At 51.6% G+C, this 11,174-nt stretch overlaps 1 protein-coding gene across 1 annotated transcript; it reads left to right on the top strand.

Moving 5' to 3' along the window:
- The first annotated feature begins 395 nt into the window (after positions 1-395).
- Positions 396-9,757, top strand: LOC107536681 (uncharacterized). The gene is made up of 7 exons (XM_087826287.1): positions 396-836; positions 1,654-1,747; positions 2,216-2,312; positions 2,685-2,837; positions 7,591-7,620; positions 7,964-8,464; positions 8,994-9,757. Exons 3-7 carry the CDS (start codon positions 2,240-2,242, stop codon positions 9,209-9,211), a joined length of 975 nt encoding a protein of 324 aa, XP_087682413.1. The 5' UTR covers positions 396-836; positions 1,654-1,747; positions 2,216-2,239; the 3' UTR covers positions 9,212-9,757.
- Positions 9,758-11,174: the final 1,417 nt, after the last annotated feature.

Here is an 11,174-nt window from a genome sequence, read left to right as displayed (position 1 = left end):
GATGTTATCAAACAGAGTCTGAGCCTGGAGCCGGTCTGCCTTGGGCCTGCTGGTAGTGTGCGGGTTCTTCATGTAGGAGAGATTTCACAATATGGGTCCAGGTGATTTTGAGAGTACATTCATTAAAGCTGAGGACATGAAATAGAGGAAGGACTTAGGGTAGAAGAAGCAACAAGACAGAGCCTAGGCAGTGCTCTCTGCTTTAGCTCCCTAGAAACTTTGTAGGAAAGAAGTGAGCCAAGGCGGGGGCACTGTCAGCTCAGTGGGTGGTCAGAGAAAAAGGGAGCCTTGGAGACAGGATGGGGGGGGGGGGTAAGCCTGGGATGAGCTGTCGCTGCCCATTGCTCCCCTGGTTGCCAGTTTTGTGGGGAACCTTAGAGTTTAGGAGGAAGTAAGAAGTTCATGCCTGGGAAGGGCCATGGGCATGCTCTAGAGTGAGCCACACTGGGTATTTGTCTTGAGGTTTTTTTTAATATTTTTTTTTTCTGTGGGTGAGAATCTTAGGGAAGGGTTTCAGTAAAATATTTATCAGATTTCCAGGTGCTTTTTGAAAGTGCTGATGCATCACTTTAGGGGAGTTTGGGATTATTCTCTGCTCTGCTTTACTGTTTTACTTTTATCTGTGGTCTGTCTGGCTTTAATGGGCTTTTTGTTATTTGTTCCCCTGACTTCATCTGTCCTTGAGTTTGTCTGGCACAATTGAGTCTCTATTCTCTATTTTCCCTGACCAGGGTGATTTAAACTATGTATTCTGTGGTTAGGGAGGAGAGGAATAATCTATTTGCTCTCATGTCCTTGGTCAGGGGAGATAATGTCTTGTGATTCACTAGCTGGCTGTAAGTTGTTAAAATTGTTTGACCTTGTCTAATTTTCTTGTCTCAGTTTTCCTATTCCACTTGCCCAGGACTTTTTCTAGCTTCTTACTTTCCTACCACAAAGGGATTAACCCAATGGCTTGGATAATGAGAAGTAAAGGGTTAAGTGACCATGAATAAGCCCTTGTGGGATCAGGATATGTGGAAAGACATTTGGGTCCACCTGCAAGAACCCGAGGCAGTCCTGTTTTCCGCATCCTGGCTGATAAGGCACTGACACCCTTGGCAATCAGGAAGTTGATAGTTTAGCTCCGGTACCAGCCCTAGGAACTGACTCTTCAGTAGATACAGATGATTGGGTGCATAAAAGAGCAGCCACTGCATTGCCTGGTGAGATGGCAGATTGCCCTTGAAATACAGTGACTTGGTTAATGCAGTAGCAGCATATCCTGTGTATTCTAAACAACACCCAAGGCAGCTACCAAAGGAGTCTGAGGGCTGTCCACCAGAATTCCCAACCAGTGAAAGTTAGCAAATTGACTATATTGGCTTTTTCCCTGCAAGTGAGGGTTCTAAATATGCCTTGGTTTATATGGACATTGCATGTGACTTAAGCTTTCCCATTACCGCGCAACCAGGTGGCCACCATTAGGGGATTAGAGAAGCTGAGCATTATCTATGGGCTTTGGGATGTGTTGGAATTAGATTATCCTGAAGACCAGCCCACACTCACCCATCTTCACATTAGCAAGGCAAAGGTGAGGTCTACCTGGCTCTAAGCCTGGAATCAGAATGACTCATCGGGCTCCTTTGATCCTTGGGGTTACACGTCATCTAGGTTGGGACTATTTAGCCTCTGAGAGTCCTCATCAGCCTCACTACACACAGGACTTCCGACACTGCTCTGCCTTCTCTGGCAATTACTTCCCAAGGTAGGCAGGTTCCTGGGAAGTAGGGGAGGGGAGGGAGCAGTAGGACTCCACTCACGGCTTCCCTCCTTGCTGCCATCCAGGGCTGCTGTGACTGTGATCAGAGTCATGAATGTGCTGGGAAGGGGTGTGAGCCCACATTTACCCTGAGACTTTGGGAGCAACCGGTCTTGTTCCAGCCCAGGTTCCTCTCAAGCCCTAAGATGTTGGCTGGGTTGGGGGCAGTGGTTAGAGCGCAGACATGAGTAGAACCCTGGAGATGAGGGAGCCAGGCAAAGTCATTAACTTAAAAAGCTGGGGTCTGTGCAGATCTAGGGGATGTGCTAAAGTGGCCCACAGACTGCTCTAGAAAAGAGGGCATGGTTCAGGGCAACAGGGTGACACCCAGTGCATCATAAATCAGGCACAGCATTTCGAGTTTCACAGCCTGTTTCTGGGAAAGAGAGTGGTGACCATAGGCTGTGCACCTAGAGTTCCCACGCTGCCACCAAGAAGATGTCAGCTAAGGCCATAGAGAACTCGGAAGGATTTGCCGCTGATGCCCTCCTGCAGGAGTCTCAGTCGGATGGTGAGTGCCCTCGGGGAGGCTCTGGAGGGTGAGGTGGCCCAGGGCTTGAGATGCATGGCCCAGAGCAGAGGGGATCTGAGCAAGGCTCTTCCCTCCTGAGCCTCAGACTACCCCTCTGTAAAGTGAAGGACCTGCCACCTCTCCGTTGGTGGCCAGGTCCCCCCTCTGCCTTCTCCATGGGTTCATCTCCAAACAATCACCTCTCCATGCAGCTGCCACTAAGGTCCCCTCCCCACTCCAGAGTCCTTGGGAGCTTCGGGAGATGGTGGAGGGTTTGTATAGGGCCCCTGGGCCTCATGCCCTCCTTGTGGCCTGGGGCCGCCCTTCGGTCCCACAGCTGCCGCCCTGTGTGCTCCCTCTCTGCTTTTCCAGAGGATGAACCCTCCCAACTATCCCCTGCTGGCTCTACTCCTGGGGGGCCACCAGTGGATCCCCCATCAGGAACCCCACAGGAACCCGATGGACCTTCCACAAACTCCACAGACCCACCCGAAGACAAAAAATGGGATTTTCTCCGCACTGCAGGTAACTGGTCCCCGGGCACCAGTCTGTGAGATCTCACCCCACCCTCACTGCTCAGCTCGGCCTTCTAAGCTTCAGCGTTAGGGCACATGTCCCTGGTGGAATTCCTGCTGCACCCACGTCACCAGCAAAGGGGCACCACGTACATGGCAATGAAGTCAGCTATGCTCTAGAGTCAGAGGGACTGCACTTCAGGCCCTGGCTCTCTGACTGACTGACTTGCTGCGTTACCCCAAGCCAGTCATGTGTCCTCTCTGGGCTTGGTTTGTAAGTGCGGGGTAGGACTTTGTCCTTGGCCTCATGCTTTTCACAAAGGTCTGCTCAAACCCCTAGTCAGCCAGTGGGAGGCCTGGCTCTTTACCTTTTAAAGTCCACTGCCGGTGCCCTATTGGTCCCACCACTCCCAAGGCCTGGGTACGTTTCGTTTCTCTAGTTGTGCTCCTCCCTTGATGCACCAGGGCCTGGTCCATACTTAGCTCCCAGGACATACCCTTGCAGAGCAGTCTGACCTCTGAGGTGGGGCCAGCCAGGGACAGGGCAGCAAAAGTTCCACTCTGTTGTTGTTTTTAATTGTGGCAAAATACACACAACATGAAATTTGCCAACTTAACCACTTTTAAGTGTACATTCCATCATGTTAAGCATATTTGCATTGTTGCGTAACCAGTTTTCAAAGCTCTTCATCTCTCCAAACTGAAACTCTGTCCCCATTAAACACTAACTCCTGTCCCCTCCTCCTCCAGCCCCTATCAACCACCAGCCTACTTTCTGTCTCTACACATATGACATATTGAGTGCTGTTGATGTAGGAAATGTCCAAACCTGTAGAGAATCTTCATAAGAATTTATTTGAACCAAACCGGTGACATATGCCGGGAAGCAAGATCTCAAATGTTCCTGAGAATAACAGTTTTGCCGGTTCTTTGGTGCATTTGAAATTAAGGAGGGGCTGCAAGGAAGATTGAAGAAAGGCAGGCAGGGATTGGATTACAGGACAGTTAACAAGTTTATGTGCTCTCTTGAGTGTTAATGCCCCCTTCTGGGGGTATTCTGCTATTTCAAAGGTGTGCTAACCTCAATGTAGCAGAATAAGGAACAGGCTGGCTTAAAACCTTTCACTAAAGAAGTTATAGGCCTGGGACGCAACTATCCCCCATGACCTGCCCAGTTAGGACTTTATGGTCAGATCACCCTGTGAGGCTGCTTTCTGTAGAACCCCTTTTATTCGTCCACAGTGGGATCATACAGTATTTGTCTTTCTGTGTGTGTTTATTTTTGTTAATTCTTACCCAACGATATTTTAGAGAGAGTGGAAAGTAGGGGATGGGAGAGAAAGACACAGAGAAAGAGAGAGGAACATCAATGTGAGAAAGACACAATCCTGCTCACTCCTGGCTGAATAGAAACTTGGGGGCCAGAGCAGAGGCAGGGGGGCAGTTAGGGAGCTACTGTAGTAATCCTGGGGAGAGATGATGGTAGTGGCTTGGCCCGTGATGAGAGAGGCAAAGCATGGTCAGAGTAGATATTTTTGAAGGTTAATTAGCAGGATAGATTGGTGTGGAGAGAGGGAAACTGGGAAAAATTGGCTCCTGGCTGCTTGTCCTGAGCTGCTGAAAGAATGGATCTGCTTTTCACTGAGCCTGGACGACCACTGGAGGAGCAGTTGCGGGAGGGGAAATAAGAGTCCACCTTGTGACCTGTTATGTTTGAGGTGCTTCTCAGACACCCAGGAGGATGTGCCGAGCAGGTCCGGGCCGGACATATCAATTTGCAAGTCGTCAGAATACAGGTGGTCCCGTAAGTCATGGGACTGGGTGAGGCACCCAAGGAGCAGAGCTGAAACAGAGAAAAGACCTGAGGCTGAGCCCTGGACATGCCACCATCAGAGACCAGGGAGAGGAGGGGGGACCAAACCAAGAAGGAGAGGCAAGTGTGGCAGGAAGAGAAGTGAGAAAGGACGTTTCCTGAAGGCCAGAGGAGGAAAATGTTTTCTAGGCCAGCCGTAAACAAATGAGGTGGCTTAAAACAACAGAAATGTACTCTCCCACCATTCTAGAGGCTAGAAATCCCAAATCAAGGTGTCGACAGGGTCATGCTTCTTCTGAAGACTTGAGGGAATAACCTATCCTATGCCTCTTCTAGCCTCTGGTGGCTGCCAGAAATCCTTGCTGTCCCTTGGTTTGTAGCTGCATCGCTCCTATTTGTCTCTATCTTGTGAACATGGTCTTATGTCCTGGTGCCTAACCACTGTACAAACTGCCTCTCCCTCAGTGTAGAAAATGACTTCGAGGAGCTTTGCTGTAAGGAGTGGATCAAAGTGAGGTGGCACCTAGAGGAAGGTGTGGTACAGAGGGAGAGGCTGCCTTTGTTCCTCAGGTGGGGGGTGGTAGAGCCTGGTTGAATGCTCTCGGGAATGGTCCAGGACAGAGGGAGATTTCGATGGTGCAGAAGCAAGGGAGGAACACTGTAGGAGCGTCTCCTTGGCGAGGGCAGCTCGGCCCAGCACCCAGCGCTCAGCACAGAAACGGGAGGGCAAGAGGAGTGAGCGGGGAGAGGAGGGGGTAGTGGACTTGCTGAAGGAAGGGAGCCTACGGAAGGTCTCTTCTGGTTGCCTTCATTTTCTTAGTGAAATGGGAAGCTGGGAGAAACAAGAGGATGGAGGTGTGGTAGATTTGAAGATTGGGGAGAAGTTGTGAATTCTAGGTGTTCTCAGAGTGGGCAGTGAAGAGAACAGGAAAACTTGGCGGGGTGGAGCACAAGGGAGGAAGAGGAGGGGAGAGCATTAAGGGTCTGTGAGGGGCACTTGGGATGCATGGGTATGAAAACCTACATGGGTGAGGAGGGCACAGAGGACATGGGCTGAATGAGGGACAGACTTGTGGGTTATATTGTGTCCCCTCAAAGAGATATTTGAGATCCTAACCCCTAGTACTTGTGCATGTGTAGGTGTAATTAAGATGTAAATTGAGATGAGGTCATATTGGGGTATGGTATGACTGATGTCCTCATGGGAGGGGAGGGGAGGGGAGGGGAGGGGAGGGGAGGGGAGGGGAGGGGAGGGGAGGGGGGAAGGGAAGGGAAGGGAAGGGAAGGGAAGGGAAGGGAAGGGAAGGGAAGGGAAGGGAAGGGAAGGGATAAGACATAGGGAGAAGGCCACGTGAAGGCAGAGAAGGGAAGTGGGAGTGATGCAGCCATAAGCCAAGGATTGCTGGCAGCCACTAAACGCTAGGAAGAGGCAAGGAAGGAACCTCCCCTAGAGCCTTCAGAGAGAGCACGCTCCTGCTGACACCGTGAACTCAGACTTCTAGCCTCCAGGACTAGAATTGGAGAGAATAAACAGCCAGCTTGTGCTAATCGGTCACACCAGCCACAGAAAACTAGGACTGATCCTGGAAATGCCAGTATGACTGAACTGATCGAGGCTGTATCAGAATCAGAATCTGTAAAGGGCAGAGGTGAAGGTCTCTGGGGCGGGAGGGTCACTGGATGTTGATCATAGAGAGCGGCAGTTGATGTCAATAACAAGTTCCGGCCGAACTTTCTGCAATAATGGGCACGTCCTTCATGCCGTTCGATATGGTGGCCACTGGCCACCTGTGATGTTTGAGCGTTGGAGATGTGGCTAGCGCAACTGAGGAACTGAGTTTTTAATTTTGTTTTAATGGGTTAAAATTTAAATAGTCCCATGTGGCTAGTGGTTACCATAGTGGGCAGCATGGGCTTAGGGTATGACCGTGTGGGCTATGGTGATGAAGAGTTGTGGAAGTGAGAGCCGGAAGCCCCATTTGTTGGAAATATCACCTGTGCCAAAATTGAAATCATCCAGGCAGGTCAGGAGTGGAGACATGTGATCATGAGCCAGGAGCTATGAACTGTAAGAAATGACTGGGCATGTCCTGGAGGCCCGGAGCTGATTTTACACCTTTTATCCCTTGACTGAGACCAAGACTCCTCCTTGGGGGGAGCTGGCTGACCTCACTCCTGCAGGTACCGAAATCTCCAGAACTCCTGGTCCCAGCTGCCTGAACACGGCAGACCCTGGCCCTGCCAGATGTCCCTGCCAGCCCCAGGCACTCTCAGCAATGCACAGTGGTCCAGGTGTGCTCTGCCCAGTGCTGCCAGGGGCTCCAGTCACAGGGCAGGACACACACAGGAGGCAGGGGGACTTCGGATGGGGGCATTGGGGATGCTTCCTGCAGACGGGGACGAGTACACTGAGCCCTGGAGGATGGCAGGCTGTCATTCCAACCTGTGGCCTGGGATGGGGATAGGGTTTCTGGAGGGGGGAGAGGACAGTTTGGTTTAGCACCCTGCAAATAAAAATGACATGCTTTTCATGCTTTCTCCCTTTCTCCCTTTCCCCCTTTCCCCCTTTCCCCCTTTCCCCCTTTCCCCCTTTCCCCCTTTCCCTCTTTCCCTCTTTCCCTCTTTCCCTCCCTCCCTCCCTTCCTGAGAAAATGATACCAAATGTATTGGCTTCAAAGAGTAGATGGAGCCCTTTCAAGCTGGTAGCCAGTACCTCTCCCCACGTGGAGCTGCTCCGAGCTCTGGCCTCCTCCGTCCTCTGCGTGCTCAGTAAATCAGACCCCTGTGCAAGAGCAGGCAGGGGCTCCCCTCTCCCCTGCCGGCTCCAGAGCACCCTCCCCACTGTGGGCGGCAGGGGGAAGCGCAGGGGAAGCCAGTGCAGTGCACTCACACACATTCTTTTTGTTTGTTCTTTTTGTTTGTTCTTTTTGTTTGTTCTTTTTGTTTCCAGTCATTGTTGCTGCAGCTGTGGCCGGAGGAGGTGAGTCTCCCTTGGAAGGAGCTCAAGCCCCCATAGGCCCCTGGCCCTGGGCCTCTGGGAGCAGCCCACCTTGACCAAGCCCAGGATTCCCTGGATACCCAAGATGCGGGTGGGTAGGGGTGGAGTGCAGTGGGCAGGGGCCAGACGTGGAGTACAAGTGAACCTTAGAGAGCAGGAACCAAAGCGAAGCCATTAACCGCACCCAAGTCCAAGCTCAGCTTCTCCCAGGCGCCCTCCACCCACACTGCTGCACAGCCTGAGGGGCAGAGGGCAGAGGCCCTCACCCCATCACCTCTTCAGAAGAGCAGCTCTGATGTTATCTTCTGCCCACACTGTACTTGAGACCCTGTACTTGTGCTTGTGGGTGGGACAGTTTTGCCTGCCACAGGGGGAAGCTTGAAGATGACTGCCTGTTTCAATTTAATTTATTTTCCACAAGGGCACCTCGGGCCCAGGAGGGCTATGTGCCTCCCAGGTGTCACAGCAAAACGGAGGCCCAAACAGGCCTGGGACCCAGTTCTCCTGGGAGCCTGCCCACTCGCTTGTGTTCATATCTACCACCCTCCTTTGTGTTGGGTCCCTGTCCCTACCCTGGGACTCTCACAAGAGCACAGTTCATCCCCCAGGAAAATGACAGGGAGCTCTGGGGAGGTCTGTCCCATGGGGCCAACCTCACTCTTCTTCCCCGCACTGGTGGCCGTGGGCTCTGTGCCCGTCTTGCTGGGCGCCATGGGCTTCACCAGCGCAGGAATCGCTGCCTCCTCCAAGATGATGTCAGTGGCCGCCATCGCCAATAGGGGAGGGGTTGCCTCTGGCAACCTGGTGGCTACTCTGCAGTCTGTGGGTAAGTGTCCTGAGCAGGAGGAGGGGATGGAGGACCAGGGCCAGGCCAGGATTCAGCCCAGAGGCTCAGACTGGGGGAGGGCCCGTCCTCTCCTTCCAGTTCTGTGGTCCTCAGTGTCCCTGGTCCTTTGTTTCTCTCCTGCTGTCCCCTCTTTTGGTTGGGGGTGGGTGGGTCCAGGGGTGCAGCCCAGTAGGTCTGCATTCCCAGTCAACCCTACAAAACCTGGGCAGGTCCCCTCCCCTCTCTGGGCCCCAGCCTCGTCCTGAGGAAGGTGAGGTGCCTGCCATTTCTCAGAGGATGTGCCCCATCTGTCACTGGTGGACTCACCACCAGAGTTCATATCTCCTCTCTGGGCAGCCGCTTCCCAGAGCAGATATCCTGGGGTTCTAGGAAGTAGAGGAGGGAGCAGGAGTGGGATGCTGGGGCCTCTGGCCTCCTGAGGGTCCCTGGGGTCTCTGACCCTACACCCTTGCCAGGAGCTGCTGGAGCTGCCTGTGCCCTTATGGTCTCACCCTCTCTCCTTCCCCAGGGGCTGGACTCTCCACATCATCCAACATCCTCCTGGGCTTGACTGTGTCATCTTTGGGGGCCTGGTGGGGGTCTGCTAAAAAGAAGACCTCTACCCAAGCTGGACCTGATACTGAAGGGAAGAGAGGTCCCGATGTTGGAGGTGACCCTCAGGATGACAGTCCCCCAAACCACAAGCCCCCTGCTTCCCAGGGTGGTTCAGGGAAGGATGGGAAATAAAGGCAAGATGCTGTGACCTTCCCCGGTGTCCGAGCCGCCTTCTCTTGGGCAGGGCCTGGAGAGCTAGCGGGAACTCTAGGAACGAGCACCCATGTCCTCCGAGACTGGAAGCCAGGTCTGCTCCCAGTCCCACCGCTCACTTGTGACCCTGAGAAGGTCATGCCTCCCCTTTGAGCCTCGGTGTGCTGCTCTTCAGATGGGGACTTGGACAAAGTGTCTTCGAAGGTCTCAGCCAGGGCCAGCATGATAGGACAGCTTGGCTCTGGGGTCACTGTTTGAGCCATTGACCCTCAGCTACCAAGCCCTTTATCCTCAGGTGTGATCGACCCCACCCAGGACTCAGGGTCTGGCTGCATCATGGTTCTAGAGCAGCGACTTTCAACCTTTTTCATCTCATGGCTCATAAACTAATGACTAAAATTGGGCACACACCAAAAAATAAAGGGTATAATCTTGATTCATTACATGAGATGTCTATTGAGTTGGCTGCGTCAGTGTTTTATTTGACAGTCTAAGGGAAAAGAGTTCCAGGCCCCTGACTAAACAGTCAGGAATTTATTGCAAATTCTTGAAGGAGACTTGACTTGGGGTAGTGAACACACAATACAATATACAGATGATGTCTTATAGAATTGTACACCTGAAACCTATATAATTTTATTAACCCTGTCTCCTTAAATCTCCCTTTCGGCTTCAGCAACTCCAAAGGAGCCTGGCGGGTCTGAAGGCAGGCCATTAGTAGGTTTTTGTCTTTTTATTTTTTGCTTTTATAAAATGAGGTAGTATAATTTTCTAACAAAAGCCAACATCTTATTGCATGTAAATTACCTAAAGCTCATTTTTTAAAATTGCCTAAGAAATGATGAGAGTCATTGATCGGCTGCCTCCTGCACGCCCCCCACTGGGGATCAAGCCCACAACCCGGGCATGTGCCCTGACTGGGAATCAAACCCCGACCTCCTGGATCCCTAGGTCTATGCTCAACTGCTGAGCCACACCGGCCAGCCTCCATGCCCTTGTAAAGTGATTTGTATTGCTAGATGATAGATAGGTAGGTAGATAGAATGATAGATATAGACAAGAGATAGAGATATTAGATATCTGTATAGAAAACATTTTATGTAGTGCTGTTTTATGCCTTTTTATTGATATAACTTTGTTGATATACCTCATACATATTGTTCTGCAGCTGGCCTTTTTCTATTCTATAAATCTTTGTCATTTTAATTACTGCTTAATAGTCCATGGCAATAATACACCACATTTTATTTAGCCTTTCCCTATTTTACTAATACTTGTGTAGTTACATGTTTTAAAAAGTTACATATTTTGGAACTTAACTTAAACTTCAAAGCTGAGAACAGTGGGGGACAAGGACCCCACTTCCAGAGAGAGCTAACGGTCGTAGCCCTCCGGGGTTTGCTGTGTGTGCCAGTCCCATGACTACCATCACCTGTATCCAGCCTTTGTAAGGGAGGGCTTGGGAATCACTGGGAAGATGCTGTAAAAGGAATTCATTCAACAAGTATTTGTTGAGTGTCCACCCCTGCTCTGAGGTCTGTGACATATGGGTTAATAAGACAGAGATCTCTGTCCTCCTGGAGTTTTCACAGGGGGCCTGACAGGTACTTTGGCTATCCTTGGTTCCTCTCTTGGCACCCCAGGGGGTAGGGGTGTGAGATCTTTGAGACCTGTGTCTGCTGCCTGCCTGGTGGAGTCGGTCTAGGGCTGTGGGTCCAACAGTGAATGGGTAGAGGAGGGACTGTTGGAGATGGGGGGCCTGAGGAAGCTGCATTTCCGAGGGTTGCATGGAAGCTTGGAACAACAATGGGGCTTAAGCTATCTCTACAAGAGCCAGCCAAGAGGGACACCTGCCTAGGTGTGGTGACCCCATAAGAGGCAATGGATGCAGGGGTAGCGTGGGGAGTGTCAGGGAAAGAGAAAGTGTCCAGAGGACCCTCTG

The sequence above is a fragment of the Miniopterus natalensis genome, chromosome 1 (genome assembly GCF_054644295.1).
Source record: "Miniopterus natalensis isolate mMinNat1 chromosome 1, mMinNat1.hap1, whole genome shotgun sequence".
In the NCBI taxonomy this organism is placed as follows: domain Eukaryota; kingdom Metazoa; phylum Chordata; class Mammalia; order Chiroptera; family Miniopteridae; genus Miniopterus; species Miniopterus natalensis.
This window is presented reverse-complemented; position numbering and strand designations above follow the sequence as displayed.

Bases quoted from the DNA above. Each gene is read 5' to 3' on its own strand.
- LOC107536681 (XM_087826287.1), top strand. From the start codon at position 2,240: ATGTCAGCTAAGGCCATAGAGAACTCGGAAGGATTTGCCGCTGATGCC. The intron at 7,621-7,963 runs GTGAGTCTCCCT...ACTGTACTTGAG, and splicing joins TGCAGCTGTGGCCGGAGGAG to ACCCTGTACTTGTGCTTGTG. The intron at 8,465-8,993 runs GTAAGTGTCCTG...CTCCTTCCCCAG, and splicing joins GGCTACTCTGCAGTCTGTGG to GGGCTGGACTCTCCACATCA.